This window comes from Podarcis gaigeae (genome assembly GCF_964106915.1).
Source record: "Podarcis gaigeae genome assembly, chromosome: 13".
NCBI lineage: Eukaryota > Metazoa > Chordata > Lepidosauria > Squamata > Lacertidae > Podarcis > Podarcis gaigeae.
The window spans coordinates 42,656,619-42,677,438 of NC_139689.1; the positions used below are offsets into that span (position 1 = coordinate 42,656,619).

The 20,820-nt window shown below is 44.3% G+C and overlaps 1 protein-coding gene across 1 annotated transcript in view; it reads right to left on the reverse strand.

The window, feature by feature from the left end:
• The window catches only part of EFTUD2 (elongation factor Tu GTP binding domain containing 2), a 30,278-nt gene that overhangs the window by 7,492 nt on the left and 1,966 nt on the right, over positions 1-20,820 (reverse strand). Inside the window, exons 5-21 of the mRNA XM_083709165.1 lie at positions 19,767-19,842; positions 19,043-19,108; positions 18,043-18,078; positions 17,445-17,535; positions 16,498-16,580; positions 14,022-14,188; positions 13,264-13,388; positions 12,165-12,228; positions 11,384-11,474; positions 10,000-10,135; positions 7,413-7,540; positions 4,709-4,902; positions 3,118-3,229; positions 2,375-2,515; positions 1,309-1,410; positions 1,061-1,143; positions 116-202 (exon numbers count right to left, since the gene is read on the reverse strand). Coding sequence (XP_083565291.1) covers positions 116-202; positions 1,061-1,143; positions 1,309-1,410; positions 2,375-2,515; positions 3,118-3,229; positions 4,709-4,902; positions 7,413-7,540; positions 10,000-10,135; positions 11,384-11,474; positions 12,165-12,228; positions 13,264-13,388; positions 14,022-14,188; positions 16,498-16,580; positions 17,445-17,535; positions 18,043-18,078; positions 19,043-19,108; positions 19,767-19,842 — 1,782 coding nt within the window. The remainder of the gene's footprint in view (positions 1-115; positions 203-1,060; positions 1,144-1,308; positions 1,411-2,374; positions 2,516-3,117; positions 3,230-4,708; positions 4,903-7,412; positions 7,541-9,999; positions 10,136-11,383; positions 11,475-12,164; positions 12,229-13,263; positions 13,389-14,021; positions 14,189-16,497; positions 16,581-17,444; positions 17,536-18,042; positions 18,079-19,042; positions 19,109-19,766; positions 19,843-20,820) is intronic.

The following is a 20,820-nucleotide window of genomic DNA, read 5'->3' on the forward strand; positions in this document are numbered from 1 at the left end:
CTGAGGTGAACTTCCTAGTGTCTGAAGGCAAAGAAAATGTGTGTGTGTGTGTGTGTGTGTGTGTGTGTGTGTGTGTACTTGTCTATCACAGTTAACTCTTCAGCAAACTCCATACCTGTTCCATGTTATCTGCACCACTTCATTCTCAATGTCTTCAGCCAGACCCTTTTCCAAAGGCTCGGCTATCATTGTGATCTTGTTCCTGGAACAGAAAGACATATGTCAATTCAGCTGGAGAGGAGGAGGTAAAAGCAATGCTGGTCCGCTGGGAAACTGCTCTTCAATTTAAGCCAATTAAAAGTAGGAAGGCGACTGCTCTGGTAGTTTGAAATGGCTGTTTTCTTGTTCTGCTGTTAGGGGATAAGGGTGAACAGTTGTTGCCCCTCTTCAATTCAAGATCCTTTAAAGAACTGAAGAGGGCCAATATATCTTCTCTTAATCATCTGCTCTCTAGGGCAAGAGTAGGGAACCTATAGCCCTCCAGGTGTTGAACTCCGAACTCCATCAGCCCCAGCTAGCAAAGCCAACTGTCAGGGATGATGGGAGTCATAGTCTAATGATATCTGGAGGGCCACAGGCTCCTTACTCCCATTCCAGGGTTTATTTTCTAATGGGGTTCTACCCAACAGGTCCCACCTTGTTCTACTGCATCTCCTGCCTCTACAGTTTAGTCTGAAAGGAGCAAATTCGTTCAAAATAGCAACTGCAAGCAATAAAGGCCTGCGGACATAAACAAAATGCTTGCTTTCCTTCTAGGCAAAATTATACATCTTCTTCTTCTGGAAAAATTGCCTATGGCAGCATAAAGAAAATATCCCAACCCGTAGGGATAATATGAACAGCTTGCTGAATTGAAAACAATTGCCACTGGAGGGAATTTCAAGTGGCTATCACGTCATGCTCCCTCTCAGGTTACGTGAAACTTTTTAAACACAGCATATCCAACTCTGGCTGCCCAAAGGCTAAGCCAGTTCATTCAGTGCAAGATGGTGCCTTAGCTTTTTTTGTAATAGCACCACACCCATGGCTCACATTTTAAGACTCTCATCAAAGATCTTACTTTTTATTGGGCGTCTCGGCAAAACACTTCAGGGAAGATGTTTCCACAACTGTCTCACAGAATGTGACAACAGGGTCAGCTACCTTTGAAAAGTGAATAGAAGAATGGGGTAGAGGTGATAAAAAAACCTGACTGATGGACCCAACCTCCCTTGTTCAATTCAGATGGGCAAACCAAGATGAAGATAGAAAACGCCACCCACCCCCCAAATCAACATATCAGAGTTAGAAAGAGAATCTTTTTTGTACCTTGATATCAATCTCCGAATACATTTTTCGCAAATCGTGCATTACACAGTCAAGATACAGCTCGCCTGTTCCCAAGATCACGTGTTCCCCAGATTCTTCCACCTGGAGGCACATGAACAAGATAAGCTTAACAAAACCGACAACCATTCAGAACTTCATATGGGCTGCATTAGCAGCTGGAACGTACAGCAGAATATGAAGGCTCGACTGAACCTTTTGGGGTAGATCAGAGTGCTGGATGCTGGGAACAAACAAGGAATATCACAGCCATCTTTTCCGAGTGTAGAAAAAGCCAGGCCCTAAGGAGAACAGCCTCGAATCCCTAGCCCCCACCCCCAAGGGCAACCAGCAACTGATAATGTGCATTTAAGACAGAATCAGTGCACAAGGAAACACACGCCAAGTAATACACTCAAACTTAATGCCCACAACCCATGAGTATTGCTGTTTCCCACATTGTCGCTGTAACTTCCGTATTTTTTGCTCTATATAAGACGCACCAGACCACAAGACGCACCTAGTTTTTGGAGAAGGAAAACAAGAAAAAAAATATTCTGAATCTCAGAAGCCAGAACAGCAAGAGGGATCACTGTGCAGTGAAAGCAGCAATCCCTCTTGCTGTTCTGGCTTCTGGGATAGCTGCGCAGCCTGCATTCGCTCCATAAGACTCACACACATTTCCCCTTACTTTTTAGGAGTGAAAAAGTGAGTCTTATAGAGCAAAAAATACGGTACATTTTAAGGCACCTATACAAAGCACATCCCGCTTTTCGACTTTGCCATACAGTAGAAGTGTAAAAAGCACATCTCAGCAAAGACCTACCAATAAAAAAGAAATGAAATGAAACAGAGCCTTGAGCTCCTGCCACGAATCTGGCCTCCCAGGTACCCTTGTCATTGGCACACGCCTCAAAGCTGTGCTTTTTAAAACCTTGCCCCAGTAGGTTTTCTGATTGCCTAGAATTCTGCCCTAAAGGGGACTTGATAGTGTGGAGAAGGAAAGCTGCAGTCTGCTCCCTGTTCCTACTGCCTCTCCATCCCACCCATCCAAAGCAATCGCACACACCTTGGTGGTGAGAGACGGGTAGCTCTTATTAACCTTACGCAGACCGTCCAGCATCTTGGGGAGCTCAGAGGGGTTGACAGGCTCAACAGCTATTTTAATGACAGATGTGGTGTTGAATTTCAAAGGGCGGAAGATCTGAGCCTGAAATAGAACAAGAAGATAATTATCATAACCATAATCAGTAACTGTGTTCTCCCTTTCTTCCAAAGAGCTCCAAGTGGCAGACTTGGGGTTATAACAGTGATCCTCTATGGCAAAAATAAGAGAATTTTGGTTTCATATGCTGGTTAGCAAACAGAGATTAAATCACAATTTCCCAGTTCAGATGAACCATGGTTTAAACAAACCACAACAGAAGCTGGAATGAGGGAGGAGGAGTGTGTGGGCCCAACACTTGTTCTCTGCTTAATAAACCATGATTTAGTAACCTGAAATTATGTTTTAACCAGCTCTATGCCAGCACAAGAACAAACTAGAAAAACAAATTACGTATAGATTCTTAAGGTCCTGGTCTACACAACACTTAAAGCACACCTGAAGCTGGCCAATACATACACACACAGCTGAGGAGGAGCCTTTTATATAATTTGGCTAAAACAGACTGGATGGAAGAACAGGCAAGGAGACAGTGTCAATGCACGGAATGCCACATTGGTCTGCTGCAGAGGGCAGGCACCATGTTGTTCTCGTATCTATTTCCATTGCCCACAAGACAAGGGAGATGTTGATGACGGCTGCTTTACCTCTTCATTGCCTCTGGGCTCAGTAATGGTAGCTGTCTTCACAATAGGCTGGTCCACTCCCTCGATGAGCACCCAGTTGCCAGCAGGGACTCTGTTCACCTCTATGTGATACCTGAAATAAGACACATTGAATTGAAATACTTTATTGTCACTTGCACAACTTGTATACAGTGAGATTACACAAGAACCCCCCACTCAGCTCTCTTAGTCTTAATTTCCCCTCGTTTACTGACGCACACCCACCAAACCTGAAGGTCAGTTGCCCTGTTGTTATATTTTCATTTAGCAGCCTAACAGCCCACGGATAGAAGCTGTTCTTTACCCTGTTGGTGTGACTAATCATGCTGCCCGAGGGCAGGAGATCAAGAAAGCGCCGGCCAGGGTGTGAGTCATCCCTGAGAATTTTCCTCACTCTCCTGAGGCAACGTTCTTCCGCGATGTCATCCAGCGGATTCACGGGACAGCCCATAATACACATGACTTCTTTACACCTTTGAAAAAGTCATGCTTCCCATCCAAGCAATACACTTTTCTTGGCTGTCCATAACTGTGACTTCTGCACATAGTGTGTGAGTCTGAACAGTTTGTCAGAAAGTGGGAAACCACTCAGATGCAGGCCAGCCATGTAGAGAGAAGAGACAAGGGGAAAGCGTCGTGGGCACCACAAACAATGCTAGCCCCAAAAGCAGCACAGCTCCTGACTACTGGTGGTCAAGCCCATCACACAACCTGTGCTCTCCCACACTCTCCAACTACTTTCAACAACAGCAGAAATCCCAGACTGTGTGCTGGGTTTCACACTGCTAAAGAACAACAAACCCCTGTGTTGCAAACTTAACACAACAAACAACACAAGCAACACGATGACCAGTATGCTAGATAGCACCGCAATTCTTATTGCATAATATACATAATTTAGTACAACAAAAACAAAATGTGTACACTTGTAAATTCTCTAATATATTTAAAATCAAATGAACACACGTCTGTCAATCTTTGAAAGTCCATAGAAGTATAATAAGTCTATAGTTGAAACAAAGTAATAGATGCTATCCTGTGGGCTAAGCGATAAAACTTTTTAGGCGTTCATGGTGCCAAAGTAGTAAGTGAATAACAGCGTAGGACAGTGATCCCGGATAATCTGACTGTTTTGCTGGAATCTTCTTCAGCACAACCCACAGGTTAGAAAAATGCACAAGAAGCAATGGTCATAAGGATATGTAATAACATTGTTATTCACTTACTACTTCGGCACCATAAACGCCTAAAAAGTTTTACCGCTTAGCCCACAGGATAGCATCTATTACTTTGCTTCAACTATAGACTTATTATACTTCTACAGACTTTCAAAGATTGTCAGACGTATGTTCATTTGATTTGAAATATATTAGAGAATTTACAAGCGTACACATTTTGTTTTTGTTGTACTAAATTACGTATATTATGCAATAAGAATTGCAGTGCTATCTAGCATACCGGTCATCGTGTTGCTTGTGTTGTTTGTTGGGTTTCACACTGCACCTGCCACCCCAACCTGCATGGAGAATGCAAAGCAGGGATCCCACGTAAAGCCTTCCCCGGAACCGCCTACCTTGCTACAGAGATCCAGAGGCGCCCCACCGTGCAAATCTGCGAGTCCTCCTCATCTTCCAGGGTGTAGTTTTCTCCAAGGACCTTGACAGGCTGCCCTGCATGGATGGTCCCACTCAGCACCCTGCCAAAAGCATGGAACTGGACCCCATCGTCCGTACTGTACATCTTTGTGGTGTGGCACATAAGCGGGCCCTTCCAGACAAAAACGGTTTTGACAAAGATCAGCCTTCGTGTACCACGGATACAAACAAAGGTGTATGAAAACAGTGGCCACGGTCCAGAGGAAAAGCAGCTGCGTTTTGGATTTGAGTCCTGGAAATTTGATCGACCAAATCCAGACACTGCTGTCCAAGATGAGGCTGCCAATACTGGGCTGAGCGAACACCTGGGCCAAACCCATTAAGTTCATTATTCTATGGACTCATATACAGTGGTACCTCAGGTTACATACGCTTCAGGTTACAGACTCCGCTAACCCAGAAATAGTACCTCAGGTTAAGAACTTTGCTTCAGGATAAGAACAGAAATCGTGCTCCAGCGGCGTGGCAGCAGCAGGAGGCCCCATTAGCTAAAGTGGTGCTTCAGGTTAAGAACAGTTTCAGGTTAAGAACGGACCTCTGGAACGAATTAAGTACTTAACCTGAGGTACCCACTGTAATAACAAACCTATGGCATTGTGAGTTGGGTGTAGAAGGCACTGGGGTCTCCAAAGAAACGTAGGAGCTGTTACAGATGTCTCAAATGGTTGTACATCAAACACATAAGACAGACAGATGTAATGGCAGCAGTTAATGCTTGTTATTCATAAGTCAGACCTGTTCCCCTATAAAGTGGGCAAGGGCTAGATCTTGTTTTACCCTAAAGGACACATGTTGAGGAGAGCGAGATCCCACAATTTCACTGCCCGCCTGCTTTTCCTTTCAGCCTAGCTCCAATTCCAAACTCAGGCCCAGGGAAGCAACTTCAACAAGTTCCGCTCTCATCTTTTGTGCGGCCTTTTGAGGTCAGTGCCTACTGCAGCTCACCCACGAACAAGGGAAAGACATGAACGATCAAGGGTGGCTGCTGCCGTCACATCAAGCTTGACCTAAGACACTTAGCTCCCTGACAGAATTTACAAAATCTATTCTTGGCGCAGCCATGACAGTTAAATAGGGTTTAAGCTCAGAGTGCACTCCCTTCAGGCGTCTGCTGTTTCTCTGACCCACTAGCTTGGGTGGCTGACAAATAAAACTTCAATGTTTGGCCACCCCTCCCATCTGGGTGCTCTTAGTCAATTTCAGCACAGATCATTCTTAGAAACAGTTTACATACATGTTATAAATGCAGCGTGGGAACACGTTGAAAATTCCCCATGTGACAGTGGCCACTGAGTGGAGATTTGTTCGCATACACACAGGTTGTGCAAAGAGTGGTACATAAAGTATAAAATTATACAGTTGTACCTTGGAAGTCGAATGGAATCCGTTCTGGAAGTCTGTTCAACTTCCAAAACATTTGGGAACCAAGGCGCGGCTTCCGATTGGCTGCAGGAAGCTCCTGTGGCCAATCAGAAGCCGTGGAAGCAGCGACGGACGTTTGGGTTCTAAAGAACGTCCGCAAACCGGAACAATCACTTCCGGGATTGCGGCGTTCAGGAACCAAAACATTCGACTTCCGAGGTACGACTGTAATATGGATTAGGTGATAGACCCTAAGCAACAGCATAACTTTTAAAAAAAAAATAATCTACAAAGTGATGGACAAACCATCAAATCAAAACAGACTTACAGAACACTGCTTCCAAGTACAGTCATAGTAAAGGACCCCTGACCATTAGGTCCAGTTGTGACCGACTCTGGGGTTGCGACGCTCATCTCACTTTATTGGCCGAGGGAGCCGGCATACAGCTTCCAGGTCGGGTGGCCAGCATGACTTAGCAGCTTCTGGCGAACCAGAGCAGCGCACGGAAACGCCGTTTACCTTCCCGCTGGAGTGGGACCTATTTATCTACTTGCACTTTGACGTGCTTTTGAACGGCTAGGTTGGCAGGAGCTGGGACTGAACAACGGGAGCTCACCCTGTCGCAGGGGTTCGTACCGCCGACCTTCTGATCGGCAAGTCCTAGGCTCTGTGGTTTAACCCACAGCGCCACCCCCGTCCCATAAGCACAGTCATACCTCGGGTTAAATATGCTTCGAGTTGAGCGCGTTCGAGTTGCGCTCCTCGGCAACCCGGAAGTAACGGAGCGTGTTACTTCCGGGTTTTGCCGCTTGCGCAGACGTGCCATTGCTAGTTATGTTTACCTCTAGATGTGAACGGGGCTCCGGAACGGATCCCGTTTGTATCTAGAGGTACCACTGTAGAGCCAAGTTCTGATTTAATACCAAACTTCCTTTTCTTACTGCCACGAGAAGAGCCTGTTGGATCAGGCCAATGGCCTATCCGGTTCTGCATCCTGTTCTCACCACAGCCAGTCTGTGGGAAGTCCACTAGCAGGACTTGCCAAAGGAAGCTCTTCATCCACAACAGGACTGAGGGACCTTTGGCTCTCCAGATGTCGCTGAACCACAACCCCCATCAGCCCTAGGAAACAATGGCCGGGGATGATGGGACTTGTAGTTCAGCAACACCTGAAGGGATGGAGCTTGCCCTCTCCTGCTCAGAATCATGCAGCCAGGCTTACTACCATTAACAAAGAAAGAGTTAGACGGAAGTCTTACATCAGGGTCACATTCGCTCATGGCCTCTCCCAGGTCCGAGTCAACTCCGCCTGTGTAGTTGTGCTCGATCTTGGTCTTTGCGCCCGCTTTTGGGGAGGGGATGTGATGCACGCACATGTCCACAAAGCCTGGGAGAACAAAACTGGGTGAGGCAGCGGTTCAAAAACTGAAGAAGAAGAAGAAAAAGAAGAAGACGAAGAAGAAGAAGAGTTTGGATTTGATATCCCGCTTTATCACTACCCGAAGGAGTCTCAAAGCGGCTCACATTCTCCTTTCCCTTCCTCTCCCACAACAAACACTCTGTGAGGTGAGTGGGGCTGAGAGACTTCAAAGAAGTGTGACTGGCCGAAGGTCACCCAGCAGCTGCATGTGGAGGAGCGGAGACGCGAACCCGGTTCCCCAGATTACAAGACTACCGCTCTTAACCACTACACCACACTGGCATGATTTTCAAGAAGAGGAAGCCCGTGTTAGTTTTCAGCTTTCACCTGGCTTCAACTTTGTACCTGTAAGGAACACTTTCCACATTTATTCGTCTTAAGCCTTAAACGCTGGAATTTGTTCTAGCGTGTGCTTTCTGTTCACGCAGCATGCTGACCATGCGCTCTGAAAAACACAGGTCTGCAGCTGTGATGGATAAGGCCAGACAAAACTGATATTGTCAGTGAACTGCCATCAGTGCCGGAGGGAGAGAGCAAAAGCCAGAGGGATTCCAGAGAGCGTCCAGGGATCAGGAGAAGCAGCCCATCTTCTGGGGAAGAGAATCAGCGTAGCACCAGTGGAGAAGGGGGGCAGATGGGGGAAGCGGCGAGGGGGGTCCCATGACTCCTTGCCTGGGACCAGCGGGGAGAGTAGGGGTCCTCCGTTGCCCACGCCCTCCTTGCGCAGAAGGCTTTCGCGCAGAGAGAGTAGGAGGAGACTAGGCGTCAAAGAGCTTCTTTGCTGGAAGAAGTTTAAGAAACGCCCACTGACGGATTCTGCCAGCGATTGAGTCAGCCACGGGTGAGTGGCTGTCCGGACAGAAAAGGTTCACTTTGGCAACCCAGCCAGGTGTTTGCACCCAGCCGGGGAGATAAGCACTGGCTTACGCACGAGCAACCCATAGAACCATTACAGATATCTTCCAACTCTTCTTGAACTAAGCTAGCAGCTCTTGATACATGGATTCCTCCTGCTGTGTCCCCAAGATCAAACAACACAAGGGAGAGGATTTATAAATTAATAATTCTCACTCAAAATACAAAAACGTAGCATCATCCACTGTAACTGAGGTACAGCAAATATAAAGACAGACTAAATGGAAATACCATTTCTCATAACTTATAATTAGCCGGTGGAACTCATTGCTACTGGCATGAAACTCTCTCTAACATCCTTCTCCAGCCCTTATGGTTCCATTAAGACTCACAAGCAGGAGGGTGCAGCAAATGAGAAATAAACACAAAGGCTGCACTCCCAAGATCCTTTTATCTTACCCTCCTCCAAGATGCTCATAAAGCAAGGTTGGGTTTCACAATACACACAAGTCTTTCAGAAGGAGTCAAGAGCCAAGATGTCCTGACTTTACCCTCACAATAGCCCTGTGAGGTAGCCACTAGCTCAAGGTCACCCAGCAAACTTCACAATCAAATGGGTATTTGAGCTTAGATCTTCCCAGTCCTACATTGATACACTAGGCCACCCTATTCTGGGTTAATATTGTCTTGAATAAAAAAGGCCAGTCTTTCTCACCCTGACCTAGCCACTGTGATCCACGTGATGGTCACCTCCAGACTTGATTATTGTAACTCCAGCGGGTGCAGAATGCCGTGTCGAGACTCCTTACAGGGTCCTCGCCATGGGATCACATTCACTCGGTGCTATACCAGCTGCACTGGCTCCCAGTGGAGTACAGGATCAGGTTTAAAGTGCTGGTTTTAACCTTTAAAGCCCTATACAGCCTAGGACCCTCGTACCTACGGGATCGCCTCTCCTGGTATGTCCCACGGAGGACCTTACGGTCTTCAAATAAAAACATCTTGGGAGATCCTGGGCCCAGGGAGGTTAGGCTGGCCTCAACCAGAGCCAGGGCTTTTTCGGCCGTGGCCCCGATCTGGTGGAACGCTCTGTCACAAGAGAACTAGGGCCATGTGGGACTTTACATCTTTCCGCAGGGCCTGCAAGACAGAGCTGTTCCACCAGGCCTTTGGCCAAGGCACAGTCTGACCCCCTCCTTTTGTAATCCTCATAGAACTCTAGCCCAATGGTTGCCATTAAATTTGACTCTGAATTTATTTTAGAATGAATTGATTTTAGAATGAATTTCAATTAAATGATTGTGATTTTATTTAAACTGTGTTATTTTTACTGTTGTTAGCCACTCTGAGCCTGGCTTCGGCTGGAGAGGGTGGGATATAAATAAAAAAATATTATTATTATTAATTATTATTATTAAATTGCAATGCAGCACTGACACTCAACGCCAAAAAAGGGGTTTCCTCAAAATCCCTCAGCCAGAGGTAGCTTGCTTCAACACACACATTTGGCAGTCCTCTTTGGCAAGGAGATAAACCACACTGCGAGAAAAGAGAAGGACGATGAAGCCTACCTGTAAACTCCCCAAAAAACTTCTTGCAGACGAGCCTCAAGAGGGGGCGGATGTTGAGTTTCAACTCTTCTTTGGTCAGGTGGATCCCCAGTTCATCCAGAGTCCGGGGCAGGGTGGTGTCAACGTCCCCAACAACCTGGGGAGAAGCCAGGAAGTGATCGAAGCAGAGAAGGTTCCAGACCAGGAGCGGCTTAACTTTTTTTTAAAAAGCTTTTTTTTTAAGCATTTGTTTAAATCTCTGCCTTAAAAAATAAAACTGGTGTAAATATGTACATTTTTTGGCAAAGGGTGTTTAAGGAGATAACAGAAATAACTAGGTTAAAGCTAACCGAAAGTCCAGGGGTAGCATTACTATCCATTTACGATGGGGTGGAAGGTTTGTAGGTTATGAAGGACTTGCTCACAAATCTATTGACAGCTGCACAAAATATTATAGCTAGGAAGTGGAAGGGGCAAGCAGAATATAAAATGGAAGAATGGTATAAAGAGGTGTAAGGTAAAGGTAAAGGTACCCCTGCCCGTGCGGGCCAGTCTTGACAGACTCTGGGGTTGTGCGCCCATCTCACTCAAGAGGCCAGGGGCCAGCACTGTCCGGAGACACTTCCGGGTCACGTGGCCAGCGTGACATCGCTGCTCTGGCGAGCCAGAGCCGCACACGGAAACGCCGTTTACCTTCCCGCTGGGAAGCGGTCCCTATTTATCTACTTGCACCCGGAGGTGCTTTCGAACTGCTAGGTTGGCAGGCGCTGGGACCGAGCAGCGGGAGCGCACCCCGCCGCAGGGATTCGAACCGCCGACCTTTCGATCGGCAAGTCCTAGGCGCTGAGGCTTTAACCCACAGCGCCACCTGCGTCCCTATAAAGAGGTGTGGGATATAGCTATTAATGATAAATTAACATTTGCCATTAATATTTTATTTTTATATTCAGTTGGAAGCCGCCCAGAGTGGCTGGGGAAACCCAGCCAGATGGGCGGGGTATAAATAATAAATTATTATTAATTATTATTATTATGGCAAGATGGAGAATATGCAGGAGAAATGATTTTGAGGAGATATGGAGGGTGTTTGTACTGTTAAAATGGAAAGGGGTCAAACCATCGCAAGAGGTGTTGAAATTTTGGGAGGTTGGATAGTTACAATTTTTATTCTTATTTATTTATTATTATTAATTTGTCAAAATAAAATGAAATAAATAATGATGATTATGATAATAATAATAATAATAATAATAATAATAATAATAATAATAATAATAATTTCTCTTCTTCTAATCGCTATATTTTCTTGGATAAATACTCTGTGTATATGTGTATTCACAGTCAGGGGTTATCCATCCATCCATCCATCCATCCATCCATCCATCCATGGGAATCCAAAACGTACCTGAGCTAGTATCTTGTAGAGAGGCTCAAGGATGAATTCCACAAAGCTCCGCTGTGAACTACTGGTTGGGGCTTTTTTGGTGAATTTTCTCCTAAAAAAACACACAAGTTCAACACCTAAGTGTTTCTAAAGACTAGTTAAAAAAGCCTTTCCCAGTGGCCATTATCTGCGTGCTTGAGAAAATTTCTAATCACGGACCTGGAGAGGTAAACTGGAAAAAAGCATGTGTGTGCACGTTTTCATTCTCCCAACCATGGGGAGTAGAAACCTTGGGATGTATATGAATTATTACTACTAGAAGTGCCATTTTTTTTTGCTCTACATTCCTCTACCTGAATCTAGATGTTGGGTAGTGTGAAACTGCATCTATATTTTTTCTCTTGGGATGACTATGTAGATGAGTTACACTCAGTGTCAGGAGACGGCCATATCTGGGATATGGAAGCCTTTTTTCAGTAGCACGCAACTTGACTTGCTTCCTAGAACAACCTAAAGTTATTTTCTCAGTCCACCTTTTTCTACATATGACATTACTTGGTTTAAATATTATTCTGCACACCTGGGAGGTGTTGACTCACCTCGGAACAGTGGGCTGATGTTAACGGAACTCTACAATATCCTTACACCAAAGAGAAAACATCTGACTTACTTTCTGTCTTTTATCTCAGCATTTGGTATGCGTAAGATAGTTGCTATTTTGGGGTTGCTAATTTACATGGTTTAGGTAAAGCTGCAATGGAAAAGGATAATGAATTAAGAATAAAAAGCAAGAGCTCCTTACGTCTTGGGGTTGAAGTAGATGTCTCCCCAAAGGCGCTTTGCAAACTCCTGGTAATTGATGTCTCCTATAATGAACAGAAGGCAGGGGGTCCAGTTTATACAGCTTTTGTGGCCTATTTTTCACATGATTTAAAGCATATAGTGAATTTTGAGAGTCAGACTGACAGTTTTATCTTCAACCAGTTTCCTTTAAAGCTGCATAATTCCTTCCATTGTGTACCCAGCTTGGACCTGCCCTGATATGCTCATGTTGCCAAAAGAAGCAATTAATTAGAATGCAAACTAGAACAACGAGGGCAGTACATCACTGCACCTACAACTATATGGATGCTAACCAGTTCCTTAAAAAAAATAATCACTTGAGTCTAAGAAAATTATAGGAACACAACATAAAACTATATAAATGGGTGGGATAATGCAAACATAAATAGCTCTGCTCTCAATTATTATTTCATTTATGGCTACCTATTTAAATACTGCCTTCAAGCTGGTGCACAAAATTTCATAAAATACCGTATTTTTCGCCCCAGAGGACGCACCAAGTTTTTTTGGGGGGAAATAAAGAAAAAAAATTATTTCCCCCCCAGGTGCTTGTGGGGCCGGCAGCGGGGAGAAGAGCTCTTCTCCCCGCCGCCTGCCTGCAGACCAGGTCCGGGGACAGCGGGAAGACGCTTTTCATCAAGAGATGGAGAGATTCTTAACTAAACTTCATTGCTATCTAATAAGCTGTATGGTAAAGCAGATTACAGCAGGCAATACAGTCTCAGTTACGACTAAGGAGGAGTGAATGGCAAGCATTTAGTTACATGGGAGAAAGTAGTGCACCCAGGGACATCACTGAAGTGGCAAACAAACCAGATCTCTGCCTCTGATGCCTCCAGCCATTTGCAGAGCCCCAGCCCTCCCCTAGAACGTGATGGAAACCTTGAGAACTGGCAAAGATAAGTTGCATACAGAAAAAGCACAGATGATTTTCAATGCAGAAATTGCTACAAACATAGCAGACACATCCTCACTGCAAGGTTGTGTGAACCTTTCAGAAGGAGTCAAGAGCCAAGGTGTCCCCTGACATGCACATGAACATTTTGGCTGATGCTTACCGTACATGTCAGCATAGATCTTGGCAAAAGAACCCAGCGTGAAACAGATGCTGTACTGGGAGCTGGCAAAACAGACATTGCCCAGGAGTGGTGAAAGAATCAGATTCTCATCTGTGGAATACATGCTGCAAACAAAGAAGTGGTTTTAAGATAAGACAGAACCAAGCAGCATCACTATCTAGACACACACATACACACACACACACACAGAGGGAAAAGAAGCAGTTTCAGCTGCTACAATAACAAAGCATTTCAGAAAACTTAATTTATGAAGTCTAGCAACAATTTTGATACACTAGGGAAACCGCAGCATTGACATTTACAATTAATCGGTTAAATGTAAATACATGTTTGATAGTTATATAAAAAACCCCAATTCTTTAAATGATTGAATGAATTAGGTCTGCCAGTTAGACAGAGAGAACAAAAACTTTGGCACAATTAAAATTCCCCTTTAAGGAGTGATGGGGAAGAAATGAAAGTTTAAATTTCATGGAGGTTAGGTGCCTATACTTCAGTAGACTTTTACCTATATCCAACACTGGCACTTCTAACTTTAGCAAATATAAATCTAGGTAAATACTGGGGATTCCCTAAAAAAAAGATTAGGTGTAAGACTCCCCAAATTTGGTTGGTCTCTCTCTTTTTTATAGAGTGAGCTGGGTGTGGCTTTGCATCCATGGTTATATCCAATGGTGAGTGTCAATGGAACTAACTTAACTCTCAAAAGCATGTTATAAATGCTGGCATTTCTATACCTGATTAAGCCGTTGACTTCATCCACTATGTGCCGCAGCTTGTAGTAAGCGTCAGTAGGAGGCAATTTCAGTTCCAGTATCAGCCGGTCAATCTTGTTAATGCACACGGTCACTGCCAGCCTCTCCTGCACTGCATGCTTGATCAACCGTTCGGTGTTGAGCATGACCTACGGGGACACACAATAGAAGATGATGCCAGGTGGGGCGTGAGGAATCGGGCGCTGACCCTTCCCTGCTGGGAGAGCAGCCTGCAGGAGCGTGTATGCTCAGCAATCAGCATGAGGTCCGCTTTTAGAAAATGTGTTTAATGCAACATTGTCTTCCTTTAAGCCTGCCCCATCCAATGACCTTTGACAAAAATAAAGCTCTTAATCACATGGGGAAATGAACATGCAGGAGAGGGAGGAAGATTAAATTTTATGGTGCAGCAGCACATAAATGCAGGGAGAAGCAGAAGATGCCCCTTTAAAATGGAGGAAACTGGTGCTATTGCAAGGAGAAGGGGGCAATCTTTGGATGGGTCAATCTGAGATGGGGCAGTCCCTCTTGGTTAACAGAGAGGGCTGTTGGTCTTCAGTGATACTAAGGGGAGGGGCATCCCTTCCTCGCTCAGAACAACCCTAATCGGATAGCAGTACATACAAGTTGCCCAACTAAGGATGTATTCATTGTGCTATTAACTGGTCCTACAAAACTTCATCACGCACCACTAGAGGTTACCAGGACATGGATAACTGTGCCCATGTGCTGGTGAAAGGTGCTCTGCACCACTGAGACTCAGTTGGTGATCTGTAGGAAATGATGGAACCAAACATTGCACAAGATAGGCAACGGCCACCAAAAAACAGTCCTCACATCTTTCTCCCTGTAACATCTAGAAAGAAAGTTGTGTGATGTCACCACACTTTTGAATTTTGCCCATCTTTACTCAATGGCTGCTACTTACGCATTCAGGGAAACCTGAAGCAAAATAACATCGTGTCATGTAGTTTGCTTATTCGTTGTTGTTTTTAAAAGGGTGGGGGAGACACAGGGCTGTTTTTCTTCAACACCAGAAATGGGGTAGGAGTGGGAGGACACTGAGAACATGTGGCTCGTTATGAGTTTTGAGGGGAGACTCTTTGAAAGAATCAGTAGGAAAATTAAAATCAAATACTTAATTTCAAGGATATGAAACCCTGAAAAACAGGACAAACAAAACACACTTTAACTTTAACAACAACAACAACTAATGATTCTATTACTTTAAAAAGAACACCAACCGGAGCCAGACAACAAAGAAACCTCATCAATGTAGGAGTGCAAATATCCAGAATGTGGGGTCAGGTGGGATTACTATGAGGAATTATAAAATATGCATCAAGCCATTGTGTCCGCAATGAATGCATTGTGTTGACTGGGTTTGATACATTGACAATAATTTCTGATCAAATCCCACAAGCCTCTGCATCTCTGGCCATTTCCTCTACTGCCCATTTCTCTCTTCACATGTCATGTACATAGCCCGGTTGCTTAGACAGGCAGGCTCCTGGGTCATCAAAGACAGTGGGCAAGTTTCTTTTATGTAGCTTTCTATATGTCAATCTTAGGGTGTTAATCTTAGGGCCAGGAAACAGATCTCACATGAAGGTGATAATGATCGTTGTCCTCCTGGCCATCCTCCTTATCATATGTATTGCTTGTTTATCACCTCTGGGATTGCCAAATGCTCTTCTTTGTAGTTCTGTTCTTTGTTTACCCTGTGCCTAATTAGTTATGGTGGTTTAACTTTCTCCCCACGTGGGTTTGTTGAAATGCTCAGAGGAAATCTGATTGGTTCTTACGAACACTCTGTAAAAAGTTCTTTTGTGAATAAAACTACCTGGGCCAGGGGCTGCAGAAAAAAGAGGCACAGAGAGACGATTATACGCACCCTTCCCAGAGTCTTGCTGGTTCAAGCCTCTGTGTGTATTCTTATTAATCAGAGTTCAATCCTTCCTTTACTTTGAAAACGCTTCAATCAACAAGCAGCTGCTGCCAGATAGCTTCTCTTCATGTCTAGCTCTGCCTGCAGCCTCACTGTGATATTCTATGCCTTAAGGCCCCCTCTGAAAGATGCTTGGCCTTGAAAGAAGGAAATCCCAAAAATTTCCTTGGCTGAAGTGTTGCACTACTGCACACATCACTTTCTAAACTAAAACCTGATTCAGCCTTCCTGGCATTTGAACTTGCTCCGTGTCTTCTGCGGGCAATTCCTCCCTCTCATATCTGAAGCATGCTGAATTCTCATAATTTATGTCCGGCAGCATTCCAGTTTAAAAATCTGTCAGCTTCTTCCAGATTCTTGGTGCAGAATCCCAGGGGCCCTGATTCTTAGTAAAAGGTGCTAGCTTCTCATAAGCAATCCTCTTAATTGCAACCTTTCTGTGCAATACATCTCCTTGTGTGAATGGAAAGAATAGCCGAACCCACAAAAAGTGTGTCCACATATACTCACTCCCTCAGCAGCATCAATAAAGAGTACGACGCCGTCAGAAATGCGGAGACCTGCTGTGACCTCGTCGGAGAAGTTTACATGACCTTTAGGGAGTGGAAATATATATATTTATAATCACCCAGAAGTGGAAAGTTGCAGTATGTGCTTCACAGAGAAGGAGGTGAACTGGAATATCCCTTGCACAGCCCTATAACAAGGGAAGACACAGCTCAAGGCAGAGTTCAAGGGGAAGGAGTAGCATGATAGAAAAGTAGAGGATGGAGAGAGCCTGCAGCAGCTGAAGTCCACAGGAGAGTTCTGGCATCATAACAATGACTTGGATGACCCAATACTCGCCCCTTTTCAGGGGATCACAAATCTAGCCAGGTACTGGGGAGCAGGAGGAGGCAACTCCCTTGATGTACAGATCCTGCATTCAATATGAGCTGACATACTTCCAGCAGAATCCTAACCATGCCCGTCTACTGTACTCAGTTCTATTAAATTTAGTAAGTGGGGGTAAGTGCTGCTATAATGGAAACTTCAACTGGAATGAAAGCAAGCTAAGATTACAAGGAATGGTGCAAAAAACCCAAACCCCCAAAACCACACAGCTGCCCAAGCCAGTCAAATTTGGGAGGGTGGTTTTAAGGGTTGGCCACAATTCAGCTCACAATGAAGTATGCTTAAATTCTCCATTTCCAGTGCAACCGTGAGGCTATTCACATAAGGACCTGGCTTGCAAATGGCAATTTATTCCTCACTAAGCACTTCAGGCTGTGCAAAAGACAAAAAAAGATGTGTGTGGTCGAAAAGCATCAGCTGAGATTATTGCACCTTCTTCATAATATAAATTTCTCTATATCATTGTTAGCCTGTTTTTGAAAACAGTCTTTAAAAACACCTTATCCTGTGTTTCCTGCCAGTTTTTATGTTATGGGGTGAGTCTCCCAGACACCCAAACTCACCTGGTGTGTCCATGATGTTGAAGAGAAATGATTTGCCCTTTGTGTCTGGGAGAACAATGGTCACTGGCGTGCTCTTGATCCCGACTCCTCTCTGAAAAGAAACCAATGTCAAGATGGGAGAGGGGTGAAAGTTGAGAGTTTGGCCTGAAAATGTGGACCATGACATTAGAGGGCACAGCATAGAGGGCAAATGACAGTGGCATGACCAAGAACAGTATGTATTCCTCAGACTACAATACTGACATGTAACTACGGGAAATGGTTACCTGGTATGGAATTTGACATTATGAGAAACTCAAGCAGAGAGACAAAGGATTGCACCTGGCATTAGTCTTAGTTGGAATACACCCATTGAAATTAAGGGCAATGCTAGCTTTGGTGTAATAATTTCAATAATAAGATGTACACTGAGCAGAACATAGCTGGATACAAGCTCAAGATTTTTTCCTGTGAGTACTGGAGACACTAGCAATACAACAAGAGATCCAGCACACATGGTGCGTGCATTTCAGATCTCTCTGCAACACCTTGTACCATATCTCCCCCCACATTGCACTTTCATAATGGCTGAGAAGTCTGTGCAGCAGATATAACTTACCTCTTGCTCAGTGAAGAGTATATCTGTATAGCAAAGCTGAAAGGAACAATAAAAAAATTTACTCAACAGCCAGATCATTTAAGGTGGAGTATGTTCTTCCACGTCATCTTTTTCTTTTCTTTTTTACCTCTCTCTCTCCACACACACACAGACACAGACAGAGACACACACACACACAGTGCTTTTTCCTAAAAAAAATGTTTAGGGCTACTCTCATTTTCCTACTCATATTGAAATACTGCCCCTCAATGAGGCCAAACTTGGATTCACAAAATGTTTAGGGGTATACGTACCCCTGCATCCCTCCAGAAAAAGCGCTCTGTGTGTGTGTACACACACACACACACAAACACTAAAGTAATATGTTTAGGATTCTAAACAAAACAACAAAGGCATACAATAAATAAACAATCAGTAAAGCAATCAATAATGGATGAAGAAAGAAAAATGAAGACTTCAAATCACTTCAACTTAATTTAATCAAAGCATATGGCTGATAATTTTCCTGGTGTTTTGAGTTCTAGAAATGTATAAACAAACTCCATCTTTTGATAAGTTTATAAGACACATCATCTTTAATCTGCTTCAAAACTACTGTTTTTACATATACGTACAGTGGCACCTCGGGTTACAAACACTTCGGGTTACAGACTCCACTAACTTGGTAGTACCTCGGGTTAAGAACTTTGCCCCAGGATGAGAACAGAAATCATGTGCTAGTGGCGCAGCGGCAGCAGGAGGCCCCATTAGCTGAAGTGGCACCCCAGGTTAAGAATGGACCTCCGGAATGAATTACGTTTGTGACCAGAGGTACCACTGTATACAAATTGATGCACACTTAATTGATTTATTAATCAAACAAACAAACAAACAAACCCCATGATGAATCGACTAAGATCTCTTTAACTGACAGTTAGCCCATATGCATCTAAATCTTTAGACAACAGTATCATAAACCTACCTCTTAAAGGATTAAAAACAAAGTATAAAGGTAACTTACATCCTGGTCATAACGTTTTCTGATCTCAGGATGAGTCTGTTCAACCAGGCAATCCACAAAGCAAGTCTGGAAGGAGCCAGAGAAACAAAAAGAAATGAATTGGCAAGGCATGAATTAGCTAGCTAAATGTGACCAGTCCAGGAAGCATAAGGATGTTGCATCTCTGCCTCTCTCCCACTCCCAATCTGAACTCCCACTCCCAATTTCAGAACTACAATCAATGCACTTTTGCAATTTCCTCACAATTATATCAACAACCGTTATTCATATCCAGTAAAAACATTAATACATTCTAGCACCAACCCCATCCCGTTTTATAAAAATGTGAACAAAAGAAGATAGGATAGAGACCTGGCAACTGAGAAGCCAGCAACACTTGCAGACTCTCCCTAATAGTTTATTTAAATTGACTGCCCCGGCTTCAAAAAAATCAGTAAGCAAGCTAAAATGATGACACCATTCCGGCATAACTGCAGCTCAAGTGTGAGAAGTATGTGTGTTAGGAGTTGCTCTTGTAGACAGAACTAACTCTGTGAGGCCCAAAGTCTTGGAAGGGCGTCAAGGAACTCTAAAACATTTAACCTTGAGAACCATACACTGAATCCAGTTTATTCAAAAACAAGAACCACACATGTACTGAGTGAGTACATCAGAATTCTGCCACATCTACGGAATGGGCCACAGCTGCTACTGAGCTGCCTTAAATATATTAATTGATGCTAACCTTGCCATGATGCAGGTGCCCACAAAGTGTAACATTCCGAATCAGCTCTGAGTTGTCCATCAAGTCTGCTAGGAAACTAGAGAAGACCAAAGGAACAGGGAAGCTTTCAGTTATACACGCTGCCAAGTAACGTAAAACAATTCTCTTTATCTGAGTTACAACCCCCTCCCTGCCACAGAAACCAAAATCACCAGTATCTTCTGATATACTGAAAAAGCTTTTCATAGTCTACTTTGATTTTTAGTTGATAGTTCAGTCACTATCTTTTTAAAGTACTCTTAGTTGCCTTCACCTCTCAAGCTTAATCCACAGCTCTGCCTTTCCAAACCCTTCTTCCACATGACTGGAAAGGGGAGGGGGAACCAACAGGACCACATGGTGTTTATCCTGAATTTTAGAAGCATTAAGATAAAGGGGCAGGGAACCTATGGCCCTCCAGATGCTGTTGGACTTCAACTCTCATGAGCCCCTGCCACCAATGGTCATAGACGATGGGAGTTGTAGTTCAATGACATCTGGAGGACCTCAGGTTCCCAACCCTTGAACTGGTAATTGGAAGGAGTTTATATGATGGAGGGGTAATTCTGTAAGTGGGTGTGTGGAGAAATAAGTAAAAACATCTGGTTAAGACTTTGTATTATTTGGACTGTAAGGAGAATTAACTGTTGCTTCGTCCCTGCTCCTGCCAACCTAGCAGTTCGAAAGCACACCAAAAATGCAAGTAGATAAATAGGTACCGCTCCGGCGGGAAGGTAAACAGCGTTTCCGTGCGCTGCTGTGGTATCGCCAGATGCGGCTTAGTCATGCTGGCCACATGACCCGGAAGCTGTATGCCGGCTCCCTCAGCCAGTAAAGCGAGATGAGCGCCACAACCCCAGAGTCGGCCACGACTGGACCTAATGGTCAGGGGTCCCTTTACCTTTAATATGCCCCAAGGCCACAAAATAGAATTGGGAATAAATTTAGAGGAATAACATGATTACTAACTCCTCTGCTTGTGAGAGAGCTAGAAGTACCAACGGAAGGGAGTTGCACAGGGAAAGAGAGAAAAAGA